The 15959-nt window shown below is 37.1% G+C and overlaps 1 protein-coding gene across 1 annotated transcript in view; it reads left to right on the top strand.

Moving 5' to 3' along the window:
* The window catches only part of LOC124113518 (ribitol-5-phosphate transferase FKTN-like), a 37857-nt gene that overhangs the window by 16158 nt on the left and 5740 nt on the right, over positions 1-15959 (top strand). Inside the window, exons 2-4 of the mRNA XM_046473903.2 lie at positions 2185-2259; positions 6759-6935; positions 11115-11386. Coding sequence (XP_046329859.2) covers positions 2185-2259; positions 6759-6935; positions 11115-11386 — 524 coding nt within the window. The remainder of the gene's footprint in view (positions 1-2184; positions 2260-6758; positions 6936-11114; positions 11387-15959) is intronic.

Raw genomic sequence — 15959 nt, forward strand, 5'->3', positions numbered from 1 at the left:
ATCTCAAAATTTCCAAAATTCTATATAAGCAACCACTAAAACAACCCCACTGGATTGCTAAACAACTTTTTCCCCTTTCGGAAACACATTAAATGGCCTGGCCGGGTCCGTGTGCGAAATACGCTGAAGTCGGAAAGCGCACGGAAAATCTCCAATATAAGTTAGTAAGTGTAGGTCCGAACCAATATGGCAAACGCTCGAGTGAAGGTCCAGTATATTCCTAACACTAAGGGTGGTAGAATATTGGCTCATGCTGACTATCAATACAAAAGAAACCAGCCACAAAGACACGACATATTGGAGATGTGTACATCATACCACTGGATGTCCAGCCACGCTGAACACGAAGAATGACGTTGCAGATATGCTAGATAAGTTTAAGTACCTCCACAACCATCACGCAGACCGGTCAAAAGTAGACATTGTGGCCTTTATAAGCAACATGAAGAAGCGTGCAAGAGAAGAAGTGATTCCAGTTATATACTGTACAAGAAAATACCAAGTGTTATCTGGATGCTGCCTCCCATGGAGTTCCTGACCTTTAATGAGTCATTTGTTTTTATGTGTCTTTATAAATTGTGTACAGACATTTATTATTTTTCATACAAACTATGTCTTCTGTCAGGAGATAGAACAGACTATACTACAACCCCCCGTTGTTCAGCCAATTAACACCTGCGTGACAGCTGAATGCATTTGAGCTAAAACAAATGAGATTTTGAGCTAGCTGGGAACTAAACCATGGTTTATTCTCCCTCCAGTGTTTTATTATATGATAAACAACTCCCATTCGTCGCATATTTCTTAGGTGATGTGAGATGAAATTGAGTTTATTGCACTTTATATATAGCAACGTGCATGCAACATTTGCGTGTGTGGCTGCTTGTACTCGTCCGAACTGATGCCGATTTATAGTGCTAGCATACTGAGATACAAAGCCGTAGTTTAACATAAATAATCTGACACAGTATACTGACTCCGACCTGACCGGTCCCTGTTTTAGCCCCTTAGTGCCGAGCCCCAGACAGGGTAACAACAAGCACCATCTTTCAATGTCTTTTGGTATGACGCGGCTGGGCATCGAACCCCGGACCTTCCGTTCTTCGAAGTTCGATTTTTCAAATGAACATACTGTCTAAATATTTCGTATATGTTATTTATGCATGGAACTGCAATTGTAAGACAATACATGGTTCGTTATTTACAAGTGCGTTTGTACAACTTGTTATTGTGTCAATAGTCACATGAAATATTCACCATTTTGTTTCTGTTTTCATTAATCGTTCGTAACGAAAGTAATATAATCAATAATAGAGCAACAGTTTTTGATAACAACACCTTGAGACCTTATTGGCCTATTGGTAGCATCGGCAGACAAATTATAATATCTGCTCATGACGGACCATTAATGATGATTGGTTATAGACGTGGCACCACTGGTCATTGTCAAAATCATTAATGCAGTAAACAAGGAGTTTACCCTGAGAGTTAAAATGATATGTGTCAATATTTGTTTGTATAACACGGATTCATTTAAACTTGATCTATAGACACGTGAAGATCCGGGTAGAATAGGTCTTCAGCAACCCATGCTTGCCGTACAAGGTGACTATGCTTGTCGTAAGAGGAAACTAACGGGATCGGGCGGTCAGGCTTGCTGACTTGGTTGATGCATGTCACCGTGTCCAAATCAATCAATGCTTATGATATCATTATTATTTTTATGTTTTTTAGTTGTAGTCATAGACCGCCTGAACGCTTATTTTTTCTCATTCTGTGAGTCACAATATTGGTATGCGTGTGCCATCCATACAAGCAAGCATTTGAGAGAATCTAACAACATCTGTATACGAGTCTTTGGTGAATGGAATGGAAATGATCAACTGCACTCGCCTTTGACCACTGCACGGCAAAAGCTCAATATTATACAATTTCAGAAGCTGCCACTCATAGCTTTTTACATAAAGCTATGTTACAATAATAATGAAATAATAATATATGTACATTCATATCCCACTGACCTCTAGTCTTGGCTGTAGCTGACCTGATTTGGTCCTCACTTGGAGACTTAAGAAATGTCTCAAGCTTCATGTTATAGTTACTGATTCCACAATAACCCCTTCCAATGATATGTAGATACACTGGACATTGACAAATTTCCCACTAAAAATGTTTTCTTTTCAGCAAATTGAGTTCAGATCCCGGATGAGCCCCCGTTTGCCGTTGCATGGTGATTCCCAAATTGAAACGCAGAAATTGGTACGTATAGAATTACATTGTCAAATCAGTAAAAAACAAACCACAAGATCAATGAACAATACACAAATTGTGCTGAATAGACAGGATAAGCATTACAATCACAAAAGGCAACACAATGGATGACTGCCATGTAACTTCGATACATGGAATGAGGCGGTTGATGAAGGCCTTTAGGCACTTGTGCCCACACTCTGAGGAACGCCTGACACAGTTCAGCTGTAGTTGTCGGCCTTGGTCGGACGTCATTCAGCTGTCTTTGAATCTCGTTCCACAGGTGCTCAATGGGATTTAAATGGTGACTGAGGGCATGCCATTGCATGGTTCTGATACCATTCTGCTGGAGGAAGTCTCTTGTTGCTCTCGCAGTGTGGGCACGGGCGTTATCATGCTGAAACTCGTGGTTGCTGCGACGTGCCGCCGAATGAGGTATGGCGTGTGGTCTCAAGACTTGATCAATGTACCGAGCTGCTGTGACACCATTGCCTCTCCCTGGAACGATGTTCTGGAAGACCACAGGGCCGACCCTCTGTGCAAGACCAATTCCACCCTACACCATGATGCTCGGACCACCCCACGAGTCTCTCTCAACAACACAAGCATCCGAATAACGTTCCCCACTGCGTCGCCAGACTCTCTCTCTCTCTTTCTACCATCTGCTGATGAGATACAGTAACGGGTCTCGTCTGAGAAGAGGACTCTTCTCCACTTCTGGTGGCGCCAATGCTGGTGCTGTGTTGCCCACTGAAGACGATGACGTGATGTCAGAATGGGTCCTCCGTGTGACCTGTGAAAGTGGAGGTGTCTGCTCGTCAATCGTCGACGCACTAATGTGTCGCTGGTTTGTCCCCAGTTTCCGCAGCAGTAACAAAGCGATCTTGAAGATGCTGTCGCACAATCTGACGATCATCCTCACGTCGGGTGGTGTCCCTTCGTTTTCCACTACGTGGTCTGTCATCTGTAGTGTTGGTGGTCTGGTACCGTTGCTGAGCAAATGCATGTGCATTTCAATTTGCACGGAACTCACGTGCATCGGGTGACAATAGCTGTTGCCGTGATGCGTTTGCGCGATCGGTTTTATTGTCATCTGCTTTGTTCTTTATCATCAAATTTCATTTTTCAGCAGAAGGTAATGTTAACCTTTAGAAACTTTGACATAACCCAGATATTTAAATGACAACTTTTCATGAAATGTTAATTGGGGTGACGTTTCTTTTGCGGTTCCGTATATGCTGTTCTTCTCATAGTAATAGTGCTTTGCTGCTTTTTAAAAATATTTTGACACTTGCTTAAGTAAGCCTTACACAAGTGCGAGACTGTGTGAGCGGCAACACCCTTATAACGTTGACACTGATAACCAGCCAAATAATGGGGGAGCACAGCCACAAACTACATGATCCCCCTGGTAATCAGACCAGTACTCCAGAAAAAAACTGATGAACAGAGACAACTTTAACCAACATGGCGGACGAGGACAAGCATGAACCAGACACTGGCTCTGACGATATTACGCTGAAAACAAGGGTCCTGGAGATACAGAAAAACAGAAAATTAATGTCCCGCGAGTACAACGAAATGAAAAAAATCTATTGAGTTTATTCATAATCCCATAACTGAAATCAGAACACAGGTCCGCCTCTAAGAGGCGTCAACTCTACTGAAGAAAAACTTGCAGCAAGAATCAGCTCGGGTTCAATCTACTCTTCTATTGTCTTAACAAAAAACGAGACAGAGACCGATTATAATTTTTTTATAATTTAGCACTTTTTGAAGTTACAACAACCTTGGTTTGGGTAAACACGATATAGTGGAAACAGAGTTATTCTCCTTGTTCCTGTTTGGGAATGGATAAAGTAAAAAATAATGCCAATTTCAATGACTTATTCTGAAGACAAAATAAAAGCCAGACATTGGAAGGGAAGAGAAGTGACTAAACAATTGTCAGTTCTTAACCCCGAACTGGTGTGAAGTAAAGATGAAACACTACAGCAGCAATATGTGAAAGCACACAATGAATCGGAAGATATATTTATTAAAACGCATAAGGTTCTTTTATTAGAATGAGAAGTAATTAATTTGAGGAAGGTGAAAAGAGTAAAAATAATATAGGAAAGATAACACAAATTAAAACTCAAAAGTGGATGCAATTGAAATGTTCAACCAACTTCATATCTTCTATAAAGATCAATATTCACAACAGAAACTGAATTTGAAACTGACTGAGGTGCAAAAGGAAATCTCACAGAAAATGATTTAAGACATTCATTGTGTAACATTAAAAGTAACAAGTCCCCATGATGTCACGGCGTGTCTGCAGAGTTTTTTGTGTTATATTTTGTGGAAATCTCTAAAAGCCATTCTTTAATTATGTCAACCATTTCTTCCAAACATGAGAGTTAACAATATCTCAAAAAGAGGAATTATTACACTTTTAGATAAACACGGAAAAGACACGTCAATGATTGAAAACAAGAGACCAATTACATTGTTACATGTATATTATACAATAATTGCAAAGCTGTTACAAATAGACTAAAGTATCTCTTGCCAGTTCATATTCTTAAATTGGGTTCATTAAAGGCAGATATATTAGGGAGGATATTAGATGTTTGTCAGATCTGTTGGAAATGTATGATGATTCTGAAGAAGGTATTATTGTGTCTTCAGATTTTCAAAAGGCTTTTGATTTTAGGGAAAAATGTTTTGAAAAGTTCAATTTTGGACCAAAGATGTGTTTTTTGGTTTTAAGGCTGTCCCTTAAGCCCATATATATTTATTACATGATTAGAAGCCTTCAATATAAAATTATGTAATGATATAATGATATACGAGGAATTTGTATAGGTAATAAAGAATGATCTATTTTGCTGACGATACCAACTTAACTCTTAAATATATGAAATCAGTTGAAAAAGCTTTTGAATATTATTATCGAACTCGAAAGGTAACTGGTTTCAAAATCGATCCTAGCTAAGTAGTACCATGCTAATTCAGAATCTCCCACAAGGAAAATGTATTAGTGGAAGTTGTATATAATGGAGTTAAGTGTCTCAGTATTTAACTGATTCGAAATAATAATATCTTGGCTGCAAATAATCTAAGACCACAAATTTAGAAATCTAACGATATATGGAGGGCTTTACTTTCTAAAGGAAAAGGCTGCTCTAGATGAATATATCGAAGTAGTAGGATGCAAGTACTATACTCAATAAGATAGGAAATAAATGCTGAATCACTTAAGTTTATTTGGAATTATAAACGAGAAAAGGGTAAAATAACTACTTAAATAAACTCGAGTGATAATGGAGAAGCATCAGTATTTAAATTTGATAATATGTGTAAATCCCTATGTCTTGCATGGATTCCAAGATCTTTTTCAACGAAAGGTTGTTGGAAAATTATCCTTGATTTGCCTTTTAATAGAGTAGGGGGATTAAACTTCAGGTATTAGTTCCATCATTTTATGAATATTTGTTGAATTCATGGAAGAATACTGTTGACAAAGATAATATATTTAACCTAATTTTATGGAATGATAATTTGGTTATTGTGAATGGAAAATCTTTTTATAATGAAAGCTGGGTTAAAGCGGGTGTTATTTTCGTTAGGAATATATATTATGATGATGGTCATGTAATGAGTAAACCTGAACTGGAAGACGAGTACAACTTTAAAGTTCTACGATAAGATCCACCCAAAGGGCAGTTGGTTGTAATATGTTATATCCATTTAGACCAAGAAGACCTGACTGAGATCTTGATAAACTGACAGAAATTGAGGGGAAATGATCAAAAGAAATTAGATCTACAATGTTTTATCAGGTTTTGAAAAACAGTAAAGTTACTTGCCATTTACATTTCACAACGCTTCTAATTTTAAGGTTATGTTTGCTGATATGTGTAAGTTACCTGTGCAAAACAAGAGAAAAGAATTGGCATTCACGAATTTTGATAATATTGTACTTTGCAGAAAATGGTTATTCCAAATTATTTGTGTAGATAGCACCATCTGTGGAGTCTATGAGGATGGTCTTTAGAAACTTATATGTACATGTATGGATCCTCAGAAAATGTGTATGACTTTTTTAACTTAAATTTGAAATGTTTCATTTCCAAATCACACGATTCAAATGTGATAAGATCAACTAAGAATGCTAAGTTGGGATAGTTCTTGTTAACATTGAAATTGAAAGTCTTATGAAGGATATTATTTAGTATGCTATTATGTGAAAAATACATTCAAAATCAGAAGTCCTTGACCATGTGCACATGGATGGTTTGTTGTAAAAGCGAGGTTAGTATCCATGGTAATAAAAGCAAACAAAAAAGAAAAAAAAGAAAGCCTTCAAGATGGCAATACTATACTATTAAAACTGGCGTAAGTAAGAAGAAAGTCAATAATTCTATTTCTTTAGTATGCAACAAGTTCACATACTGAGACAAAGTTTGTAACATTGTTTTTTCTTACTCTGTGATTGAGTTTCATCATATTTTTTAAAACAGGAACTACTCAACACATTCGCCAGCAAGTGCTTACATCATGGTATTCCTATATTTGTCATCGAACCATCCGTACTGCAGCACCTGTTATCTGCCAATGAGTCGGAACCTCCCTGTATCCTGTGCTCGGCCGGAGATGTCATCTCACTTGGGGTATTTGGAGCAGACTGGGACAAAGGGGTATGTTAAAACCATAACATGTTGCAAAAGTAATTCAGGGCAAAGACATTTTTCTCCATCAATATTACCGGGCCATGAAAATTGTCAAATTGGACACCAGAGCCTTCGTAGCTCATCCAAAATGGTTCAAGCCAAGAGGGTAATTGGCTATCATGTCGTCAAGTGATGTCAAGTTATTGTTCAAGAACACAAAATAAAAAAGGGTTATAGATCGCCAGCAACCAAAGTCACAATACTAGGGACCGTGGGGACTTACGAAACTTCCGCGTCCTGCTCGGTGCCGCAGTAGAATTTATACCGTTCCTTCAGCTGCTGGTGATGTATGTTTTTGTTTGTTTGTTTGTTTGTTGTTTTACGCCGCACTCAGCAATATTCCAGCTATATGACGGCGGTCTGTAAAATAATCGAGTAAAATAATCCACGCAATTGGGATCGATGACATGTATCAACGAAGTCAGTGAGCCTGACCACCCGATCCCGTTAGTCGCCTTTTACAACAAGCATAGTCGCCTTTTACGGCAAGTATGGGTTGCTGAGGAGCTATTCTACCCCGAAATCTTCACTGGTCTTTTTGCAGGGATAACCACTGTCACCGAAAAGGTGACATCCGATGGGGACAACATTGCGCTCGAATAGCTGGTAGATCCCGCTGTTTGTCACCATACGTGAATCGTGTGTCGATCCCCGGCAACGAGCAGCAACGTCAATGACTCTGTCGTCGCTGTCAAAAGCTGCGTATTTATACTGTGATAATGATGTCTGTTTACATATTCATTTTCATTTTTGGTTGGAGCCTGATATTTGTACGAGAGTTCCATCGATCACCCCGACAACTCCGGGAAAGTTCGCAATGTGATAAAAGTTGGTTTGGTGACGCCTAATGTCCCCGAGTTGCAGGGGGAAGCGGACAAACTGTTTCACAATCCTGTCAGATGACAACTGGTGATGCACTGATTTACAACTCTGGAAATAGTGGGCTGGGTGACACCTTGATCATCTGCATTACACAACTGAAACTTTCCCCTTGCAAAGTACCTTAATGTGATCAGCGTCTTTTGTATCTCATCAAGTGCGTGGTTTAGGTTAGTTGCAGGCTCCACGTCAGCTGCTATTAAATTAGCTACGTACCTAATGCCATTTCCATCTAAACGGTATTGCCGTATTAACTCCTCATCGTTGTATTCAACAAGACTTTGTCTTCTTCGATGAAACGAACGACGACCTAGCGGTACGGCAGCCATTTTGTTTACTGACTTAAGTCAAACACCTTGTAGTTAAGCCTTCTCCTACCCAGTCTTAAGATTTAAGTCAGAAATTGGTACAACTTAAGCCTAAGTCGGTTCATCAATATTACTTAAGTCAAATCTTAAAACTTAAGTCAGAAAAGGTAAAAACCCTTAACTTTTTTCAGACTTAAGTTCTTTAATGAATACCGCATCAGTTCTATTTCTCTTAAAAAGCGGGGGGCACGGGTGGCCCAGTCGTCTAAGGCGCAGCGATTTGCTGTGCAGAGTTGCGTCCCTTGGGCACGCCAGAAACCTTTGATTGTGGGTTCGAATCCCGGTTCGCCCCGATTATGTTTCTAGGTTTGTCAGCACCATACCCGTGCTCGTGGGTTTCACCGAAGTGGTAAACATCTTAGACCTGCATCACTTCGGGCTTTCCTCCCACATTAAGCTGGCACGCCGTGATATAACTGGAATACTGTTAAAAGCGGCGTTAAACCCAACTCACTCACTCTTAAAAAGCACAATATACATGAGAATTAGCATTAATAGAAAGGTTCTTGGCCGTTTTATAGTGAAATATGTATCCCTTGTGATGGAAAAAAATCAGTACAGTCAAGCAGGACATGCTTGACTGTGAATGAGGGCTATATCTTGAAGGTCAATATGCGCAAATGAAATGGCCTTTTTATTCTGATTCCGCGTAGTCGGATAAGAGATGATTTCTTGTTGTAAATATCTTCGTCAAGAGGATTAAAAACGCAATCAAAAGCTGGATATGCCTGTTTTGAACATAATTTAGTGTTGTATTGTAAGGGTAATTTCAGACGGCGTTGGTCAATGGGTAGTTCCTCCGCTTCCTATGAATGGGAGAAGTTCTAAAGGTTCCAAGGCAAAGCCTGAGGCCTTGATGATGAAGAGTATCTAGTTTTTTGTAAATTACGTTTACATGCTCCACCATAGACGATGCAGCCGTAATCAAGTTCTGAACGAATCAGTGACGTGTACAAGCGTAAGAGGTTAGGTCTTAGAAAGGCATTTAGAATTTATACACATAAGGAAAAGAATATATGGATGTCAACTTCTTAATTATGAGGAAAATAATAAAGACGTTGACATCAATATATTCTCTTCCTTATGTAAGAGGGTTGTCTGATCCCCTACCCACTCTGAATTAGAAACTTCTTTCAACAAATCACCTTTAGGCATTGGCTTTGAGGTATTTAATATAAAGAGGTTAAATGGCTGTCAAAGTCCCAATAACTTGGCCTCCTTTACAACTTTGATATTGGTGCCATTCAAAAATAGTTCAGGGTCCTTATCCGACTTACATTTTCTGCAGAAATGTATACAATTAGTTTTTTTATTTCGAAAATCTGTTCTCAAGAAACCACTTGTGAATTTTTAGACAGATTTGTAACCGCCTCTCTATTGTATGCATATTTTTATCATTAATAGAAATATTAAGATCATCCACGTACAGTGATCCATCTACTGAATCAGTTAAAACCTTTGAAAGACTAATCATTTTAATATTAAACAATCTAAAAAACATAATAATAATGGCCAGACAAGGTTGAACCCTCTCGGACTTGTAATTGCATATCTGTAAAAACTGTGACATAAGATGAGGTGAACGACCACAATAATATAAAATCCTTTAAATTGCCATGCTTCCAGGTAGTAGAGCATACTTTAGCAAGATCAAAGAAAATTTATATTCATACTACTTGTTTATTTACAACAGCTTTTTAACAAAGGATTCCAATCATACGAAATGATCAGTTTTGTACTTCTATTTGTAGCTCATATAATGAACATACTTCACTGCAATCTTCACCGTTTGAATCAACATTAACTTTTATATTTTCCTGCTGTTTCTGATATCTCTCAAACTCAGGGACGTAAGTTTATTTGCATTGTCAGATTTATCAGTTGTTAATTTATCACCTTCTTTAATACAGATGATTTTTATAACCTTTGCCTTATATTTTTCAACCTTGTTCCACACGTGGTACGCAGTTGTGCGTAAATTAATTTGGAGACATAGTTCCTGCAAGAATGGCGCTTATTGTGGTTATATGCACGTCTTGCTTTGGCACTAGTAGTAATCTTAACTTCATCTAAGTTTTTGCTTGTTTGCATTCATTGCTTGTTTGCATTCATTATTAAACCTTGGTTTACGAATATAAGGATTTGCAGAGGGGATCTGTGAAGATCCGGGGTACAACAGGTCTTCATCAAACCATGCTGACCCATGAAGATCCGGGGTAGAATAGGTCTTCAGCAACCCATGCTTGCCGTAAAAGGCCACTTTGCTTGTCGTAAAAGGAGACAAACGGGATCGGGTGGTCAGGCTGATGCATGTCATCTATCCCAATTGCGTGGATCGATGTTCATGATGTGAATCACTGGATTGTCTGGTCAAGACTCGATTATATACAGACCGCCGTCATACAGCTGGAATATTGCTGAGTGCGGCGTTAAACAACAAACCAAACCCAATAGAGGGTTATGCCCATTTAAATCTCCCATGATGATGCAGGGCTGATCATATAGATTCTGAAGATCAGAGTCTCGAAGAGCAGATGATGGGGGGATATACAATGAGTACAAAGTAAATACAGCGTGCAAGGCAGATAGCAACAGCTTGAAGATTAGTATTTAAATAAATAGGATGATGAATGATGTCCTACCGTATAAAATAGTGGAGCCTCCAGTCGCTTATCACCCGGAATTCACATCGTAGGAAACTGATAATTGCGTTTCAATATTTCTGAAAGTCAGGATTCTTCAGCATTGTGGCTGCTCATGTTACAGGAACAGCTTCAACACTATATCAACTGTAGTCATGGTTGTATCACTGGGAACATTCTATTTTATGAAGCAATTACATGTGTGTATCGATTATCAAGCTACACATTTTAGGCTGAAGATATATTTTTTGTCACAGGAATCTCTCCTTCTAGAATTCAATGACCTTGGTATTGTACTGAATGAAGTGACCGCTCCTGATCCCCGCCTGTTGTCCTTGGAGTGGATCACTGTCCCAAGTGTTCCTACACATTACCTCATCCGCCAGTCGGGAAGCCTTCCTCTGCATCTGGTGGTATTCTACGAACGGGACGACAACTACTGGTGGCACAGTTCGCTTGAACCCTCGAACAGTCAGATCTTTCACGGATTCAACACGACGTTTGGAAACAGCGCAGGAGCATATGACAGGTACAAGACGTGTCTTTTACCACCTGGGCACATTGCATCGGTCAACTCATGTGTTGTATTTATGGTATGACTCGTGCTACAAACACATTTCAAAATCAAGTATTACATTTTGAGTGAGTGTGTGAGTTGGGATTAACGCCGCTTTGAACGATGTCACGGCGTGTCAGCTTGATGGGAGAAACGCGTGAAGTGCCGAAAAGACAGTATGTGTAAGATACCCATCAGCACTTGTGTATCGTGCAGCTTCATTTATTGATAAAATGTTTCAAATGAAATTATATGTTCAATCTTTTATTTCACGTACTGAAGAGGCCACAGGCCTATAGTACAATTTGAAGAATATACAATTTTATATAATTTATGTACATATCTCACCAAATCACCTCACGTCATTCCACATCGCATCTCAACACAGTCACATAATTTCACACATACAGTACAATACCATACCCTGTAATTTCATACTTTCTATTTTACCATATCACAACTTGTTATATCATACAACATATTGTATAACATCATATCATATTGTATCATTATTATAAGATCATACTATATAGTATTATTTCATATACCATTATCATATCATAACATACCATACATACCATCGTACTATATATCACACCTATATTATATCACATTTCAACATGTCATATCACACAACACATTAGCAATTTCATAGCTTGTCCCATCATATCTTATCATATCATACCATATTATGCCATGTCATTCCATGCCAATTTATATCATATCAATCAATCAATATTTATTCAACACTGGAAGACCGCAAGCCATATATTATGTACACTAAAAAAAACAGTATTTACCCAATTTCTATCATACACATAACATATTGCATCATATCCCCTCATGTATCATATCACACCACAACACTTATCATATCATATCACATCATGTCATGTCACATCATATCATTTCATATACATATAACTATACTAAACCATTTGTAATATCACGTCCAACAATATCATATGACACCCTAATAGTTAAATACCATTTCTAACTCTTTTGTTTGTAGTTTATTCAAATGGCAAATATCTATAAAAGTGTACTTAATGTATATACAGAATAGTTTCCTAATACCAAGCAGCTAAGATTATTCTTTCATAAAGTTCTGTCGGTATAAAGAGACACAATATATGTACATGGAAACATTTTGTAAGCTACTTCTTTTTGTGTTTGACAGCAGTGTAACAAATCTAATAATATTAGGGTACCTGTAATAATAAGCTTGCAGGTATTTTTCTCTAAGGTGTAAATACACTAGACATACAAATAAGAAATGAAATTCATCTTCTACTGAGTTTAAACTACATAGATTACAGATTCTTTCTTCACGAGGAATGTTTGCATAGCGCCCTGTTTCTATTAAAAGGTCGTGAGAAGAAAATCTAAAGCGTGAAAGAGCCGTTCGAAATTTTTTAACATTAACTTTTGATAAATAATCTTCCATAATTATTTCTGATGTAAACATTTTGTAATAAGAGCACTTGTTTGTTAAAGTCAATGATGCAGTCCAAGATTGTAAATAAATATCCTTTAATCTCTGGGTTAATGAAAGTATAATCATTGATTTGGCATACACATTTTGGTTTTGCCAAATATCACCAAAGCCACAACTGAAAAGTAATTCTCTAACACCTGTAACCCAGTTTCTTTTCCCATTATTATCATAAACTATTATCATATTATAACACTTTTTTGGCAATCTATATGAGGGCATGTCAATAAGTCTCAGCCAGTATTTAATAACTTTTATATTTGAATATACATAGAGAGGGAATCTTCCACATTCTCCATACACCACCAAGCTGGAAGTGTTTATTTTAACACCTAGATACTTTTTGCAAACATATAAATGAATCTTTTCTATGACATCAAAGTGCTGTAAACCCCAGACTTCTGCCCCATACAACAAAATATCAAATGTTTTAAAGAATGATTGATAAGAAATGGTTTCTAAAACTTTCAAACTCTTATGGATACTTACAAAGACCTTTCTTACTTGTAAGGCAGCTTGATACAAATGTTTATGCCATGACAAGTTTCTACTGAAGTAAACACCAAGATATTTATAAAATCCTGTAGTTTCTATTTTTGGTCCTTTAAAGGACAAATATTCTTTACTTGCTGAATGACCTCCATTCTTAAATACCAAAACTTTTGCTTTACTCATGTTTACTGTTAGCTTCCATTTATTGCAGTAACTTTCAAGTTCATTAATTTGACACTGCAGTCTTTTGATTGTTGATGAAAAGAGAGCAATATCATCTGCATATAAAAGTAAAAATATCTGTGGAATATCTGGATGGAGCTGAACACCATAATTACAGTTGGTATTTATTTGTACAGCCAGTTCATTTATGAAAAAAGTAAAGAGAAATGGGCACCCTTGTCTTACTCCTAACTGACTAATAAATATTTCTGAAATCTCATTATTGTTTCACACACACACCTTAATATTCTCGTAAATGCTACCTAATAGTTTGTTCATCTTAAAGCTGAGGCCATGTGATCTTAAAAGGTTCCATAGTTTATGTCTCTGCACTGAGTCAAATGCCTTGGCAAAGTCAACGAAGAGCACATAAAGTTTCCCACCCTTGACACTGAGGTATTTGTTAACTAAAACTTGAAGGATAAAAATGTTGTCAATAGTTGAATAGCCCTCTCTAAATCCAGCTTGTTCTTCATTTATTTTGTTGAGGGTATCTGCCCAAAACACTAACCTTTTATTTATTATGTTTGTGAATAGTTTACCAAATATACTTAGCAGTGGAATACCTCTGTAATTGTTTATATTATTTAGATCACCTTGTTTATGTATTGGTACAAGTATCCCTATTGACCATGCATCTAGGAAAAGTTCCATTTTCTCATATAACATTAAATATAAGTTCAAGGTACGGTGCAATGATATCTGAGGAATGTTTAAAAAACTCAGGAATAATCTGATCCATTCCTGGTGATTTGTTGCATTTAAGATGGTGTATACTCTCTAAAATCTCATCTCTGGTAAGAGGGGAATCCAGTATATCATTTGCAAACTGAGTATCTGTTTGAGTCTGAGTATTATCTTGTGAATCCTGGAACTGATTTTCAGGGCTCTGGTCAGTATCTGTGAAAGTAAATAATTCTTTAAAGTAGATGTACCAATCCTTAATGTTGACATTATTTGCCTTTTGATGTTTGCTTAGACTTTTCAGTTCTGACCAGAATAGTTTAGGGTCATGAATGTTATTTTCTAAGGATTGTTGCTTATCATGTAAATATTCTTGTTTCTTTTCTTTGCACACAGCTATATATTTGTTTCTTATGTTATGATATTCTCTAAGTGAGTCCTTATCTTAACATCTCCTGAATTTATTGAGTGCCCTACATCTTTTCTTTTTAAGACCCTCACATTCTGCATCATACCATTTACACAATTGATTTAGCTTTGGATTTCTAACCTTTTTTTGCATGTCTGAGGCCGCTAATTTCAAGGCATCCACTAAGTAATTAATACTTACATCAATATTGGACAATGCTGTATTTACTGATTTATCAAGTAAATCTTGAACTTGGTCAGAAAAGAGCTGATCTCTAAAATTTTGTGATTTGTCATTATCCCAGACAAACTTAAGAAGATGTAGTAGCCTGATCATTCCTTTCTTTTGAGGGTTGGTGTGTTTCAGGTACTCTTAATGTCATAGTTACTGGAAGGTGAACTGAATCTGCGCGAGATTCTACACCAAAGTCTGCAACATTGTCAAATAATGGAGAAGAGGCTATAATATAGTCAATTACATGGAAATTATATGTTAATAAATAAAAGCATGTAGAAGTATTCTTCGAGTGCTGATTAAGTAAAAGTATAGTTTAATGTGTTACATGATATCAATAATGATATTTTCCTTTGAAAATCAAACATATGATGAAATTAACTGGGAGTTGTAGTTCCTTCAGCTCCCCAGTTTATAAAGAACAAATATCTACCAGCAGCTCATTCATTTTAAACGTATTTCACCCGAGAGGAAGGTTTATTTTGCTGCGGGAATATTGCTCGACATGAAGGGGAAGACGTTGCACTTGTGGGCTATTTAATTGATTTGTAAACAACACATGTACTAACATTTATCTTTATAATGTTTGGCATTTGCGATTTATTTGTCGTTGAATATTTCATAAAAATAATGCCCTGAAACATTTGATATTTATTGTCCTCCAATGGAGAGACAGAATCAAAGCCCCATACTGGCATTTAGAAGTGCTACACATGAATATCAAGAATATATGTATGTCAACTTCTTTATTATGAGGAACACAACGTTTCGGAGTAAATGCTTACACCTTCATCAGGTAGGAAAGGAACTATGTTCCCTTCTACTTCTTGCTGTATATACACTGTCTTTTCTTCATATTAAAATTGTTTTGTTATAGAAAACCTGATCATGTAACTATACTGAACAACAAAAGTTCCTGTGACATTGAATAAGATTTAATGAAAAGTTTTGTTTTTTACCAGATCTGAAACAAGTTCGGTTTGCAACAGATAAAAGACTCCTGTAAGTGT

This window comes from Haliotis rufescens, unplaced genomic scaffold, assembly GCF_023055435.1.
Source record: "Haliotis rufescens isolate VD_foot unplaced genomic scaffold, xgHalRufe1.0.p SCAF_24, whole genome shotgun sequence".
NCBI lineage: Eukaryota > Metazoa > Mollusca > Gastropoda > Lepetellida > Haliotidae > Haliotis > Haliotis rufescens.